At 32.4% G+C, this 17,854-nt stretch overlaps 1 protein-coding gene across 1 annotated transcript; it reads right to left on the bottom strand.

The window, feature by feature from the left end:
* Positions 1–1,208: 1,208 nt before the first annotated feature.
* LOC132748243 (uncharacterized) lies at positions 1,209–17,018 on the bottom strand. Its single transcript, XM_060737811.1, has 17 exons — positions 16,601–17,018; positions 13,072–13,220; positions 12,526–12,656; positions 10,841–10,970; positions 10,436–10,504; positions 9,750–9,865; positions 9,094–9,175; positions 8,486–8,653; positions 7,952–8,038; positions 5,254–5,348; positions 4,805–4,906; positions 4,405–4,465; positions 3,828–3,932; positions 3,272–3,336; positions 2,452–2,523; positions 1,797–1,966; positions 1,209–1,634 (listed from the first exon to the last, which is right to left on the bottom strand). The coding sequence occupies exons 1-17, from the start codon at positions 16,683–16,685 to the stop codon at positions 1,426–1,428; spliced, it is 1,896 nt and encodes a 631-aa protein (XP_060593794.1). The 5' UTR covers positions 16,686–17,018; the 3' UTR covers positions 1,209–1,425.
* Positions 17,019–17,854: the final 836 nt, after the last annotated feature.

The following is a 17,854-nucleotide window of genomic DNA, read 5'->3' as shown; positions in this document are numbered from 1 at the left end:
TTAAATATCACTTTCGAGATACTCGCGCTAGTCTCTCGTTCACCAACCTTCCGTCAATCGTTAGCACGTTCGTAAACACAAATATAACGATAGCTTCGAGATACTAAACCCAGTCTCCCTAACTGGGTTGTTCTATTTCCTCTGTAAAAACCAGACTCATGTTCAGACCACTATCAAACTAAATTGGGAGTGTGTGCGTTGACATATTCTAGACTGTACGTGTACGTTGATATTTCTGTAAGTCGGGCCATTTTTAAATCAATACAAAAAAACTGAGAGTAGGAAACCCGTTCCTTTTTCATTAAAACATTCTATTATATATTTCAAAACGTGAAATTTTACTTAGAACTGAAATGTGTATAGTATAATTAAGTTATCAACACTTTTACACAAGAGTGTGTACGTTGTCATCGACTTTGTAAATATTGTTTGAATGTTCTCAGAAAATACAAAACGTTAGACGACACCAAATGCATTATTAGAAAGCATCGGAAATGCCGCGGTCGGTAGGCTATGTAGCATAGTTTAAATCGCCACGATCGAAAAAATAACTAAAAAAAATACGTCAGCCGCGCTTTTTGTCCTGTTGCGATGACTTTTGTGGTCACGGTGATCAAAGTTGCATACCCACGGTGGATAATGCTGATCCGAATCATGATGGTTTGACAATGTAAAGCTAAGAAAGTAACTTCTGTTTTATCGGCCTGTACACGAACAATGAGTATTCCGCATGTTGTGATAAACACTTTATATTCCTACTCTCAGAAAACCAGTTAATGTTTTGTCGTTTAACAAAATGTATTTTAGCAAAGTGATACCCAAATATTTGAATAAGTTTACCATTTCAACGAGGGCGTCGTTAACAAACAATTTTGGTGGCTTCTTTTTGCCATGTTGTAATTTTGGCCGGCGGGGCGCAAAAAGAAACAAAAACAAAACAGAAAAAAAAAAAAAAACGCACGAAAATACGAGAGAGTGTACATTCGATGAACCAGACGTAATTGCGTGCTTTCGCGGTTTGCTCCGTGGGACGCCAGATGAAATCACGAAAAATGCGATACAGTGATTACCTTATCGTATTTTTGCCTTTTCATATTCGTTTTTTTGTCTCTCCTCCCCAGGTGGAGCGAAATTACGACATGACACAAATCAGCCACCATACATAATTGAAATATATGTAACTTATTCAAACATTTTCATAACAAAAATGAAGGTTATTACACATGTCTTTAATAATGAAAATTAAAAGATAATGGAGTACATATTTTGAATCTGACTTGATATGACGTAAGAATATATATAAACATTTTTATGTATTGGCGTTACAAGGGAACTGTCTATAAAATTTGTCACGGGCTTTTAGGACAGCCCATTATATATTTTTCTGTATCTGTTTATTTATGCGATGCAAATTCTGTTCAAATATTATATTGAAATAATTGAAAAAAGTATGCTTATAAAACAATAGACGGAAACTAGTGTATGTCCGAATACTAGACAAGGACTGCCGCTGGTAGGTTTAGACTGCTTGGTTGTGTCTATCCAACTGTTAACGATTCTCTCTAGCACACTCATAGGCATCCCTCCATTTGCCAGTATTTGGTAATGAAATTCTTTAAGGTCAAACTTGTCTCCTGGAATGGTAAGACAAAATTTAAAATCATGATAAAAATGCGACATTTAAATTCATTTAAAAAGAATGCGTACAGTTGTATCCATTTGATGTTGAAGTAAAATCATTTGAGAAAAAAATGCTTGAATGTTTCATTTCTAAAAAAATATTGTGTTAGACTTACCTAATTCTCTTTCAGCCCTTTGTCTAAGCTCTTTTATTTTTATTTCACCGAGTTTGTAAGCACAAGCTTGACCTGGCCATGTTATGTAACGATCAATTTCATTGGCTGCACTCCCACCAGCCAATGCGGTATGATTTTGAAGATATAGAATAGCTTCTTCTCGAGTCCATCTATAATAAAAATCAATAATATTAAAAATTTTCTAACATTTCAATACAAACGAAACCAAGATAAATGAGAGATACATATGTAAGAACTAGAACTATTAGTTTTGAAGACAATCAACAATACGATTAAAGTATCATTTATCATAGTGTTTTTCTTCTCTTTTTATATCATGAGGATAATGAATATCGTGTAAAACTGTCGATGGATAACCATGCACCTAACAACAACAACAACAACAAACATTCAATAAAATGGTCCAAATCAAAAGACCATTACATTCCCATAGTATATTTAGATGAGGCTATGATGTATGCGTTACGAATGTAGAATATATCGACATATGTGCTCCATATATTATAGCACAAGCAAAGCAATCAAAATTTAATTCTGACAGAATACCATTGTCAAAACGTGCTTAAAGAATGAGTATTGTGATTTCAGGGGAGATAGATATTGTGTAAAAGAAATAAAAACTTAAATGACAAACCTCATATAATGCAGTCCTGTGTCAACAACGAGGCGAGAGGCTCGCAGAATTTCGTAACTATAACGACCCATCCTAAAACAGATTTATAATTACATGTACATGTATTATTATTATTATTATTATTATTATTATTATTATTATTATTATTATTATTAAAATGACATCCTGATGTGTATGGGCTATTTAGGATACTAACTCCTAACATATCAATCCGAAATATATTTATAACTCTTTATCATTTATAGGATCGGATATAAGACGAGCTGTTCTTTCTCTTAACGTTATCTTATTTTATCTAATATTATATGACACATTTACGCATGAGCCGATTCAATGAATACTTATATTACATTTAACTACAGAAAATAATGAATTACATTTTAAAGAACCACATCAAAGATTTTCCTAATCGAACCTTTTTACATAAAGAGCTAGATCTGTACCGAAATTTGATGTTCATTTATTATATATTACATATTTTTAGTCTACTATATTGGTCAAAATATGACTAATACCTCAGTATAGTAAAACTTTTAACTATTTATATCTTATTGATGACAAAATCAAAAGATACATGTGTATCAATAACTTTTGTCTTTTTATGTTGGCTTTTAAGTCCCACCAACACTGTATATGTCATATAGCGACTTTCCAGCTTTATTTGTTGAGCGACATCTCCGATACTCTTCCGATGGTTTTCAGGCACGAACCTGAATAAAGCCTTCGACGTTCCGTAAGTTTGTTTCCTTTAGGTAACCAATTTCTAATGTTACATACAAATTGCATAACTGTACAAATAATACAAGAGTAAAAAGTTTACATTTCGTATCCGTCTTTGTACATTCCCATCTCTTCACCAAGATACTCTGAATAAAGTCCCCATCCCTGAAATGAAATGTACGATAGTCATTATGTTATTATGGACCAATGCCTGTGGCAAACTAAAACAAGACAATGAATCATTTTCTTCGCTCTCATACAATCATATCGTTCGCAGAAATATGTTATTATGTAATATGTTGTTATTTGCCTTATTCATAGTCTTAGTTTGAACTACGTATTAAGATATTACAATGTAATTCGACAGAGTGTTAGATGAGTTATCTAACATGAGATGGCTTACTAGGAAAATATAACAGATTGAAGCGCCTTTATTATCTTAAAAATTCAATATGCACATTGCAATCCTAACAATTATTCTAGTTTTCATCTATTTGACAAAGTGCATAGTATCACAGGTCCAGTAGATGTTTTATTGATAATTACGATCGCGATATAAAGTTGTTTACAAGTCATACTACATTTTCAATGTTAAGAACTACACTGTAAATATTTACAAATAACACGTGAACACGCAAAGTTTCTTCAGATTTTACCTCCATATACGCGGAGTAGATCGGGAACCAGTTTGGAACGTCTGCGAAAGACAAAATAGGATTTTTTCTAAAATCTGGAAGATCTGCTCTCAAGGAAAAACTGTTCTGAAACGGCATTTATTTACATGTTAATTTTGTTAATTTAAATACTAGTACATCATAATCGGATATTTAATAAATATGGTATTGCTGATATTTCTTATTTCAAACTTAAAAATCTCGTACTTAGCTAACAGCGCTTAAACGTCCCGGTGGATGTTCTAAACTCTAAACATACTCTAAACATATTCAGTTACATATCATACTAGTGCACCTGGTAATAAAAAAAATGTTTCAATGAATAGATTGTGATAAAATCAACATTATCAAATACATTATGAGGGTGATATTTACATTGCAACAAACATTTTTTAATTTTTTTGGATAAGTGTTCAATGATAAATATCAGTAATAAAGTTTTTGAAAGTGCCTAGTAAGATATCTGTTATATTACAGAAATAAAAGTAAAATGAATCAAAGACAACAATCTATAAACTAGTTGTTTGTTGTGTTTATTATTATTTTTTGTTTACGCTACCTGTAAGTGATGCCCAGGATTTGCCTCGTGCAAAGACAGTACCATTGTCTCAAACAAAGGCCTTACATGCAAAACAAAAACTTAAATATTATTAAATAAAACTATAATAATGAAAATGAACGACAATTGGATTAAATGTTCAAAGATTATGAAATTAGTAATTTACATAAACAAAAGTGATCAAATGATTATGATAATAAATACATTTGGATTAAATGAATGAATGATTGATTTCAAAGATTATCAAATTCCAATAATCTAATGTCACTTTGTAATAAAAAAGACATTTACATGTATTTAATTGAAATGAAATTTAGTATTTACATATACCTATCAATATATAGAAAATTGATAAAATGTTTATGATAATACAGTCTAACAGTATCAGTGATATACTTACACTTCCAGAGGTCTAAACAAGTTGATAGAAAATACTCCAGGAGAAGTTTCTGACGCTGATGAATAACCACCACCAAGTCCATCATACGACGCTGCTTCTATGCTAAAATTTAACAAATTCCATTCAACAGTTCAGTTCAGATGATTATGCAAAGCTACAATATTAACGTTATGCTTAACAGCACGTAGTTCTAACATTTTTGAGGCTATTACAAATTTTTATCCTTCCCCTGTGTGGGTTATCCTTTGTCGATGAACTTATTTACCAGTGAATATAACATTAACAAACTACCTCATGATGAAAAACAACAGTATTTAAATCGATATGAAAATAAAACAACCCTACTTTTAAAGGTTTCCAAACTATATTTTTCGGCAGTGAAATGCATTATATGTTTATGTGGAAATACTAAATATCACATATCTGAAGAATTATCATATAAATTTTACTTTAAGGGAATATCTGGAATGTCTCTGAAATAGTTTTCTAGAACCGGATTTATTCTTTTGAACACAGTGTCATTGTACGCCTTCAAGATCTTGACCTAAAATAAGAGATAAAAATCGCACAAATGTTTCAGAACATGCCTGGCAATCATATTTTTTAACTTTTTGGTAAGCACTTCGCACTTAGTTTAATTCACTTATATTGTTATAACATATCTCGTCGTATGCAGTAACTATGCAGTAAAATAAAATTCCAAATTTTAAAAGTCACGAATCACTTTGTTCTTCATAAGCCTTTATTTGCATACAATATATTTGAAGAAAAACATAAGTAGCAACATACATGTATGATGCAGATAACATTTATTGTATGTAAAAAGAGGTGGCTGGTATATCTGATCAGTGATGTTATCTCTAATTTGTAAATACATAAAACTGACTAGTATATTGCAGTTTATAACAATGTATTTACAACTTTAATTCATTCTCTTAAAGTGACATTATGCCCATCCAAGGGTATATAGTGAGTGAACCGGTGAAAGTCAAAACAAGTTTTCATTTTGCCATAATTCCTTTTAATTCAATAATTAAGTTCGCATAAACAATAAATAACTCACAGATCCAAACAAAATTTCAGTTAATATCCATCAGGATTTACCTGTAACGCTTAGTTTATAAAAAGAGTGGGGCAGTCTTTTTAAAATTTTAGACAGATTTATAATTTTACCCTAAACATTTTCCAATATCAACTTTTGGTCAAACACCATTTTGACAGTCAATCTTTTCAAATAAAAAGTCAATTCAGCTCAATTTGACCATGAAAATATGAGCATAATGTCACTTTAAACATGAATATGCGTAGGGAACTTAGGACGACACAACAAAAGTTCATTTATTTAGATCTGATGACGACCGTATATGTTTCGCCTTCTTTATAATTGGGATTTCACAAAAAGCTATTTTAGCCATGCAATCATATGCATTAAAAGAAGTATCAAAATACTGTTATCCGTGGAAGTCTAACAAATTGCTGATTTTTGTAAGAAGAAAAAAGGGTTTGTAGTAATTTTCTTACAAATTATCTTGAAATAATGAAGTCAATTTTTAAATGAGCAAGATTATTTTGCCAATTTACCTGTCGGCTATATGGACAACGCCATGTTTGTTCTCGAAATCGCGAAAATTATCTACTCAGTATTTTCCAGGGTAAGAATTAGACACCACATCGCTTTAAAAATTATGAAAGCTGGCCAATGATTGGCTGTGTGAAAGGTCACAAGATATGACTTCGTATTTGGTCACTGTCGGATCTAAAAGCGGAGCGTTATTAAATCAGCTAGATTGGACGGCACAATCATTTACAGTAAAAACCCGCTAATGAGACCAATGAAGGGACTTTACAAATCTGGTCTTAATAGCGGGTTGGTCTCATTAATGAGTTTGGTCAAACAGAAAACCAGGCAATATATTAAGGGATACCATGTACTGTACACATGTTTAATTCTGGGCTAACCTATTTCAAATGAGAAGATATAAAGCATACACTATTATTTTTTTATTTTCATTTATTTTCTTTTACTTTTTAACATAATAAAATTTTTAAACCTCTTTAGAGGTACAAAATGTATTATGAATGTCTTTAAACACAAACATATTTTTACATTCTTGTTAAAAGAATGACATGACTTACTCAATTAAATCACCATTTTACTACAAAGCACACCGAACAATTAACCTTTAATTATTTTCACAGTTTTCATTGCCGATAACAACTTCAAAAACCTAATCGTATCATGTTTATGTTTGTTTAAAATTATGGAACGAAAGAGATAATGATAGCAGCATGCAGTAACACCTCTAAAAAAACTTATTGAAAGTTTTCTGTTCAATATTTTGTTGTTTTAATCCTCCAGTTATGACATTAAAGGTGTGAAAAATTAAAATTATCGACAATATTATTGATCATTTACCGGTTGGATACAAAGTAACCTTGACCTCTGCCGTAAATTGGATGTCGTTAAATGTCGTAAAACTAGGACAACTGTTGTTTACATCACGTGTCAAAAAGATTTCAGCAATATACATGCCTGTCAATATCAAGGTGAGAAAGTGCCTGCGGTCGTATTTATGGGTTTCCAAATGTACAGAATTTACGAAATGGGACTGAATTTACTGGTCGTATTACGGAATAACGGGGTGGTCTCAAAATCGGGGTTAGCGACCATTAAAATAAAGAATAAAAAAATCGGGTCTTTAAAAAATCGTTCGTATTAGCGGGTTGGTCTTGAAAACGGGGTGGTCGTAAAGCGGGTTTTTACTGTATATAAATTCTACGTTCTTTACCACTAAATGATCATTTCAAAAGGAAGACAATTGTAAGTGTAATATGCTGCAAGAAATGTTAATGATTGACTACCTAACGGTGATGATATGATAATCCTATTGATTGTTGTTGGAGGAAATACAATGTTATCATACTGGAACTCGGTAAATGTTAGGGTTTTCAAGCTAATATTCCGGTACAATCAAACGTTTACCGTTAGAGATTCACGGAGCACTACCGGTCACAATGGATTCAGTTAACACGTTATTCCTATTTTCGATGTTGTAGCTGTAAAAGTTTGTTTGAACCCCGGATTAGCCAGGAAAACCAAAATATCCCTAAATTCGGAGTAAGTCTATTATAAGAATAAAATCATACCGTGTCGTTTGTGTAAAACCTTGAATCATCTTCCAAACTCGCAAAGAAAGCTGCGACAGTTCCTTCAAAGCCAAGACTGCTCATAATCTGATAAAAGAGTAATTATATCAATCTTGAGAAGAACTTAAATCTTTTAGATTTGTTTCGGAACTGTTATATAATCATTTGTATCATAGACGTACTGAAATATCAAAACGTAAATTGATTATAAAGAACCTTCTTTTTATATTCAATATTTATTTTTCAGATTTAGTCATTATTAATTAGCCTTTTGCCTTTCGCTGACTGAGGTTGTCGTCATTTGATCTTAAATTTTCTGACTTGTCTCTAATTTCAATGCATTTATTGATAAGTGTTATTAATAATATGGTGTAAAGAAATAAAATTTCTATGATCACAAACATACTATATCAATTCAAATCAGTGAACTTCCGTCTTGGGATTTCCATTGCTCTCTAGTAATGTCCCTATTCAAGAATATCGCATCCATTGCGGAATCTATTTCAAAAGAACTTTCAAAAGTTCATTCATTACCTTATGCATTTCCTTTGTTATACGATCAACTTCCTTCAAACCAACATCATGGACATCTGCTGGTGTCATGTCAAAAGATAGATGCCATTTTAAACAAGCTTTGTAGTATTCGTTTGAAGGATCCCATGCATAGACACCGTATTCCTTTCTGGTATTTGGCATGTATTCCTGTAAGAAAACATTTACTTTGTCTATAAAGGTGAATACATATAAATGCCATTTGGTAATTAATTTCCAAAAATTGCTTCCGAGACATCATATTCTTATCTATTTCTATATAATTTTCTATGATAAATATACTGTAAAAAGTCGACATAAGAATATAGAATCCGTTTAATAAACAAATGTAATCCGGACTGACATCTCTGAAGAGTAATAAGTTTAGGTTATGGTTGAGTACATAGATTTTGTGCGAGAAGAATAAAAGATATTAAAATTTTCCTATTATGAGTATCTTGACCTATAGCCTGCGTTGGTCTTTCATTAAATGTACAATAACCGTTGATGCTTTTCAAATATGACGCTCGAAGTATTTCACCTTATCAGAAACTTTTAAATGGGACCTCTAAATAAGGGGCTTCAGCATTTTGTGTCATAAATGTAATTACATTGACAATGAAGTTCTTGAGATCTCTAAAGGCATTCATATAAGCTAACACTGCCTCCTTTCCTCTGTTCCTTATATATGTTCTGAAATTATAAAACATTATAGTAACATATACGGTAAATACATGACAAAAATATGATAGACAAGATCAACAAGGAAAGGCGGCATCCCCCCCCCCCCCCAAGACACTGCAACAAAGTTATTTATCTGAAGCTTTATCAGCTTACACTCGTATGTTATGTATGAATCATGTATATCATTTCGAAAACTACAAAAATAGCATTGTTATCCAGTGTTTTTATGTTGGCAGTTATTTGCCAGTATACATGTATAATGCCAAACTCTTACGCAGTTGTCTCCCTTCGCGTCGCTACACAGAGCATAAACCAATCAAATGACTGTGAGGAGTTTGGTACAAAGCAGACAATAGAGAAACAAAACAATTATTTGGTAACGCTGTATCCGAGAGTCGGTCGTTTTCTTTCTTAATATGTTTAATTTATTACTGAATCCCAAACAAAACTAAACAAATGGGAAGAGTTGATTTAAAGGCGATCTTTACTAAAACGTTTATCCATGTTCCATTGCCCGACGGCCTATGGAATAAATGAATAGTGTCATTACAATGTTTCTTTGTAAAAAACAAAAACGTTCTACCTATCCGAGTCATTTGTAACGTGTGAATTGTCTAGAAAATCTCCAAATGGGCTATAGTATGATGAATTTTCAGGTCGGTCGAAAATCTTTTCATCAATTTGCTCTGGAACTTTAGTCTGAAATGAAGTAAGATGGTATTATTACCTGCCGTGCAACAAATAATGTTTCTCTATACATATTTTGTATACATACTGACATAGGCACGTTTAGATCAGACCAAAACCGATTGGAGGTTCGTACAGAGTTACCTAGCCTAGACAAACATTTAAACATGTATATCATATAAAAATGAAGCCTATGTCATGATATATGTATAAGATATGCTGATCCATTACAAATATCAGACATGGATGAATCAATATTCTTAAAAGAAATAAAGACTGTTTATTTGTAACCTTAACGAGAAGAATAATTTCATATGACACTTGGTCTGATTTTTGAGAATATTTGAAATGCTGTATGTATATTGTAAATTGTAATATGTATATATATTCTAAGAAATAAAATATGTTTAAACTTAACGAGACGAGACGATGATTGCATAACCGTGTGATGATATTGTAAACGTTAAATCTAAAACAAAATATAGGAAATTAGAAACGTAATCCAGTAAGCTTATTAACAATGAAAGAATGTAATTAATAGAAGGACCAAAGACATAAAACAGATATACTTAAAATTATTACCATCGACACATTGTGCAATGTTCTGTTCAATGAAATTGCGCGACGACCAAGACTTTTAATTCCATCAACCTAGGGAGAAAAAGTACAAACAAATAGAGGTTAAGGTCCAATCAAGGCCTGTTATGATTGATTAAACTTTGTACTAATTTCTTTCAAATATTTGGACAGAATAGTATAAAAGAATGAAAGACAAATGACTATATAATTATAATGCCATCAATTGAGCATTTATCTGACATCGGCAATGATTATATCTACGACACATAATAATCTACAGTCGGTGCGAGTTCCGAAATTATAATCACCGTTTAATTTTGAACATTTCTTAAGTCAGTGCATTCACATATTGTTCTGTTCATTGACAACTGGATCATTATCCCGCAATAATCGATGCCATAATATTACCTGCTTTTGTACAGCATATAGTCTCGCGATGTAGTTTTCAAAGTCCCCACGTGTTGCACTCGGGGCGAAAGAAGGTCCGCCGAAAAGTTGAATACCAGTTATAAAGCTTATAGGACTTAAGGCACCATACCTGTAGACATCATTAATATATAGCATAAACATATAAAACATATAACAACAATAAGTATTTTAGTTAGAATTACCAGCTTCATCCAGATTACTGATAGAAATGCTCATTTTCAAATGAAATACAGCAGAGAATATCATGGTGGATAATGTTAACATATTTTCGTTATTTCTAAATACTAGAACTCTGAAATACATGATGAGGGGATTTTTAAGACTTTAAAGCTTCTTTTGTCATTACCTGGTTACTTACAAAGATTGATCGCTGGTCTTTGAAGTGCAGCAATTGTGCAGCAATAAAATCATACTAATTTTGTCGGTGAAATAAAACAATGATATTCAAATATCTTGCTCAAATTGACAATGCTGTGTATGCATTGTAATAATATAAAGAACCGTCATTCAAAGAAATAAGTCGATATCTACTTATTCATTAGGCCTTAACAAACGGACACCGTGCCCGTCCCCTCATCGATGTATTTGTGAATTTCGTAAGGGACTTCGGATTCGTTAATGTGAGGAAGCCTTCATTGTAGCCTAGGAAACGTAGGAAATGTTGCCGAATGTCGGTTTGATTTAGATTTTTTAAAAAGGACTTAGAAACATGTGTCTTCCAGACGATACGACCTTATAAAGCGTAATCCCGCCAAACTACAGTATCAAGACTTAGTGTAATGCGAAATGTTCTGCCATTATGATGGCTTACCAGGCTTAGTATGCTAGTACATAAATGGTTCAATCCTATTAAAGTGGATTGGTCTACAAGGTGTACATTTACATAAGTGTTTCAAAACATTGATAAAACAATTGAACTGTATCATCTGGGTACGCTTATAAAATATGTGCAGACTATCTTGATACAGGTATTTAATATTCATATAATTATAATTATTTCGTGATTGGTTGTCACTGTCACTATCACGTATGATACTTAATACTTAAAACCTGATTATTTCTGGTATCAATGACATTCACTTATAGATCAATTCGCTTTAAATGCCCGTTATACCTCCGAAATGTTTTATACTTATTTCTCAAAAGCTTTTTAGTTTTGGTGTACTTCTTAAGTTTCAAGAAAGTTACTCATTGGCCAGTTACCTGAAGCATCCTTGCCTTCTGTTGTTCTTTGGAAATTATTATAGTTATAGGGATTTAGTATTTTGCATAGAAGTCAAGATTTAACTTTGTTTACATTTTTCCTACTTTTATGACAAATTATTTCATATTTATTGCTATTTCTTCAGGTAACAAGTATATAACATGCTCTAAAGTTCTGGAAACAAAGTGATCCCTCGGAAGCATTAATCACAACAAAATTATAAGAGAATTGCAGACTCTGTTTGATTGATTCTGTACATGAGGGATAATGAATACGTGCAACATCCCCCACGCTCCCTAGCACCGGCTTAAAACCATTATTTATACGTTATAAAATTCAGGTAAGTAAAATTTATTCGTTTCTGAGGCATAATGTGCCTTTAACTATTAGACTTATGTACAGCGTTGATACAATCTTAATCAAACAGTAAGTAGGTAGTAAATAAGCTCATTCCACTTACTCTGCCCATAAATTTCCTTCGGTGAAAGTCTCGAGTGTGTCCTTTAAAATGTCAAAGTTGACCTTTTCATGGATGTCAAGGTCGTCTTGTTCAATTTCATATAGTCGGGCGAGAAAGTCTAGTGTCTTATTCTGAAAGAAAATTAAGTTAGCAATTTATACAACAGTCAAACAATTAAAATATGATACAGTGCGAATGTTTGTTTTTATCAACAGTAGCTAATATACCCGATTACACCTTAACCAAACATATTGCGTTTTCCATACTTGGTTTATACAGAGTTTATTTTAGTTCGATTGTGTAGGTAGCTATAAGCTTATAGACACAATTTTGCAACCATTATTGAGCGATGAGTGAAAAGTTTCTTGCTCAAGGAAACAACGGCTTGCCCCTGGCAGGGTTTTAACTAATGCGGCTAGTAATCAGTAGAGTACTAGTCCGACGCGTGAACAACTCGGCCATGCCGCCATGTTCATTCTTTTGAATAACACTCAGGTATGACAGTATGTGTTTTAATTAATTTATTTAAAACGCCAATCAACGAACCCTTTTTGTTTGGAATTCTTCAAGACTGTATTCCTCCATCAGATCGTTGTATTTGTACATGCCATCATAGGTCGAAGATGTTGGATTATTTCTCATCCGCCAGTCCCAGAAATCACTCTGGAGGGATACCAAAGACTCGCTGGCATCAGCTAGAAGTAAGAAATCATTTTCTTTAAATTGATTCCTATCACATTTGGTCATGTAATTAGAATCTGTATTCTATATTCGGACAGGTTTTTTGTTTCAACTTTTCGAAATTTTCTAGTTGGGTGGTTCCAATATTCCTACTTGAATAATGTTGAATCACCCTAAGGGGTATGTTGCTTGCTTTTTAAATTTGTCTTCTGATGTCTTTTCTGTGATACGCAGGCTTCATAACCTCTGATCCCCTTTCAAAATTCCATTTTTTTAGTTCCGCCCATTGTTTTCTCGTTTAGGGCACACGCTTTTTATTACTTGGGGACCATACGCCGCTTTTCATGGAATGGCACTACTGTGTCACATTGAAGGTTCCATGATAACCGCCGTATGAACACATCTGCGGATGTTTCTAAATTAAAAATTTTACTATTTCTTGTTTAAATGTTGAATTCTGCTTAAGCCGATGCTAGGGGCGTGGACGGTAACTTGCACTTTCCAGTACCGTCCATGAACAGGCTCAATCAAACCGAGCCTGCAACATTTTCAGTTTTGCCGTGTTGGGCTTTCTTTAGGGATTGTGTTTTTATCTATTTTGTCATATATTATATGTTAAGAGTTAAAATAGTATAAAGCCATATATCTTCTGTTTATTTATTGATTCAACCACTTGCCAGAGATTATTTTGAATTCCGTCTTATGACATTTATTTGTGAAGTTTTATCGAGGTTCTCCTAAATACCTGGTATAAAGCACAATGGGGTGGACTTGGACTTCCATACATATGTCACACAAATAATTGCATCAGTTTTTAGTAAATGGTATCCGACATTTATTGTTTGGAAGTTTTCAGAATGCATCACACATGTCGGACTCAGATGCAAGTCAACGCCACATTGATTTAATAAAATTAAACATCATGTCATTTGTAACTAAATAATTTACCAAATATTTCACTTTGAGAACAATAGTTATTTGCTCTCTAATTCCGTGTGGTAATGTGGCTAACGTCAACATGTAGCATGTAAAATAGTTAATAAATCAAAATTGTATCGTATAAAAGAACGCAGCCCCCGATACAACCTAGCCACAACAGCAGGGTACCCAGAGAGCACCGAACCAAAACCGAAGAGGAATCAAGGGTTTTTTATTGTGTTTTTTGTTGTTTTACACTTGACTACTTGTAAGGTTTATCATATATTGTAGGATTTAAAGTGTCTAAAACTATATATGTTCTGCAAAAAATCATTGTTTTAATTTTAGATAAAGAACACTTCCAAAAATTTGTATGACACAAATATGGTAGTAAATTGTCTTAAAAGAGAATGACACAAGCCCGAAATCGTTGTTAAACGACTAAAACTGTGTATACAATAGCAGAATGATATTTTATTCCTGTTTTCGTACAATAGTCATGTGTGTTTATGTGTTCCTTAGGGATTCGGTTTATTCCTGTATTAGATAACAGAGACGTTCCATGTGACAACTTTTTTGAGAATAGAGCGTAATATTATGGAACCAATATCCTAAAATTTATAAAAAAAAATATATTCTATTACAGAAAGCTTTTATAGTCTTTATATTGCTATATTGCTAAGTACAAATGTATTTTAATTTGAAATACCATTAACATTACAAGTTCTTTATACCTCGCAGTTTTTTAAACAAGTTTTACAAATGTATTAAACTAGTCATTATCAGTTGAATTGATTTACGCAGCAATACGTAAGTATAATTTACAAGCGTGTAAACAAATTCTGCTGCTTTCTGTTGTAGAATATGTAAACGGGATTTGGTCGACTTGCCTCATTACACTACACGATAGTAAAATATGATAAACAAGATCAACAAGGAAAGGCGGCGTTCAATAAACACAACCCGTACACGACCCGGCAACAATAACTTAGTGGTAAGGAGCTCAAGGAGGACCCAAAACAAAAATAGGACAGGGCGCAAGGCAGAACATCATTTTGCTTTTATATGTAGTTATATGCAGGTACCATTCATTCTTTACAAAAAGTAAGAAGCAAATGACTAACAGTATCAAATATATTTCATATTATGATTCATGTAAGATTCATTTAACATATTAATAATAAGCATTTATTTATTGTATTATACATAAATTATACTTTGCTTGCCATTTACATGAAATCAGATTTGGCGTCGTTCCAGTCATTGTATGAAAGCTTAAATTTCCGGGAAAAAAATTCTCGACAAACAAAACGGAAGAAAAAGGTTTCCTAGCTTGATTCATTATTTAAAGTGTAAAGAATAGCTCCATTATTTTTGTATTATAAATTGTTTAAGATTTACTGACATATCGACATTAAACGGCTAAGATATACATAAAGATAAATATAATACGTTTGATAATACATAACTTATTCAATTCTGTAAGCCTTGTTTATTTCCTAAAGTATCTATATGCTTAATAAAAATATCAAAACAGAGACTGAGGGGATTAAGTATTATTATAGTGAATATGCGAATTAAACCAGTGTAATCATCCTATTATTAACAATATCGGCACTGCAATGAAAAAATAAATAAACATGATTCCATTGTATCAAACTATTACTAGTCTGAGATCAATATTCTAACAAATAAATTCGTTAAGAAGTGCATCATTTTAAACAGAATACAAAATTCACAGTGATTGATATGTTTAGTACTTAGCCCGATGATGTGAGAATCGGACTTGTAATTCAGGGATAGATGATCCGGGGGCAACGCAAAACTTCCATGTTAAAATCGTTATCGGACAATGAGTCAAATGGTCTCACCGCTGATTCGAAAATCAAGCAGGAAAATGGGTTGGTAACTTGTTGAGGATGAATAATTACCAGTAAGTTATCCAAGGAAGCCGGTTATGAAACCTGCCCTCCGAAATATGATGACATTACATTTAAATCGAAGCACAAACCAGACAAAATAAATAAAAAAAAAACGCAAACAAATCAACAAAGATTGGTAAAATTTCTATCCTAAATCATTTTTTAACAAATTAATGATATTATAAATATATACTGTAACGTTTAATGTTAGGAAACAAGTATACAATTATAAATATGTTTGTATGTAACTTATATAAACGCGGAATCCATAAAGAACGCCCTAAACTACAAAATTGAATATTCTGTAAGCCCGGTTCGTGAACTGTAGTGGTCAACGCATGTCATCGTTTACAAATTAATTAAACAGCAAAGGCATAAGTAGTTCTCAATATGTCAACATGTTATTGGCAAAATTTTGAATTTTGAAACGCGTCAGTTTAACATAAATCTAATAAATAACAAATAATTTACATCAGTTGCTTTGTTTTTTTTCTCTTGCCGTGGATCGGATTGGTATATGTTATTTTTTACAATAACAAAACTATTATACGCACCTGAAACTTCTATTTCTACAATAGAAATAGTCAGACAGAAAACCATTAAAATCACATTATTCCTTGTTATATCATCCACACCCATGTTTCACTTATTCTTCTCTTTATGCAGGCTCACAACATCTAATTAAAATCGCAGTTGCCTTAATCTTGTCTATCCACTGTTTTTTGTTTAGCTTATGCGAGTACTTGCATGCTTAACATTAAACCAATATATCGCATAATAAAACTAGATATAGAGCGATTTCAGATTATTACATATCATAAATCAGTAATTGGTCTCACAAATTATGAATTTGTTAAATCAACAGTATTTAAGTTCAATTCTTTAAATCAAGATGGTACATCGAAAGACATTTAATAAACGTTTATCATTACCATTTAACTGTTAACAAATAGGCTTCGGAATGATGTGAAGTAAAACTATGTTACATATGGATATATTATAAAGCAAAATTCACCACCATTCAATCAAAAGGATCAAGTTAAAAAAAAACACAGACGTGTACGTTAATTCGTCGTGATATTATAACGAAACACGAGGCTATTTGATTTGTATGAGGGGGCAGGGTGTCGTAACCTCCGAGTATTAATGTGATTGCCGAGTGTTTATATGTTATTTCTCTTTTGTATCATAGTCAAAAATAGATAAATATTCCCTGTTGTCAAAATGTGAAACCCAAGAATAAAAAGTATCCAATGTATATGACTCTTCTATTTACAAATGTATATGCATTTCCCTGTCGTCACAATAAGTAAACCCCAGAAAACATGATCCAATCAACGAGGATACTCTACTTTGTTCCCTACATACGGTGCAGAAACTGGGGTGTGAGTAACATATACGTGCAATCCTTTTCACGCACTGTGTATGTTTTAACTCTGACACATTTTCAATAGAAAGGACTCCAAACTTTATATCCTCCATTGTGTTTTGCTACCCGACATTGTTGAAGTAAATATTGACTGATGTTGGAAGAATAGCCAATTTGCCTCGGTTAACCTAAAAAATCTTAAAACCATTCATTAAAGTAGACGCAAGGATGGCAATTTAAGATATTGTTAGTGTTATGTCTTAACTGTAAAACTATTTCACAATACCCAACAACGCAAAAATGCTCACTCCACTTAGTTAGTGTATAGGTACGAAATACCAATGATGGCTAAGTTAAACATATATAAATATACATAAGCGTTGTACTGGTCCGCAGATGAACTACAATCTTAAAATATAAATTACATATATGAGCATAG

The sequence above is a fragment of the Ruditapes philippinarum genome, unplaced genomic scaffold, assembly GCF_026571515.1.
Source record: "Ruditapes philippinarum isolate M1 unplaced genomic scaffold, ASM2657151v2 ctg353_1_1_1_1, whole genome shotgun sequence".
Classification (NCBI taxonomy): domain Eukaryota; kingdom Metazoa; phylum Mollusca; class Bivalvia; order Venerida; family Veneridae; genus Ruditapes; species Ruditapes philippinarum.
Note: the sequence above shows the minus strand (reverse complement) of the source record. Positions and strands in the feature narration are given on the sequence as shown.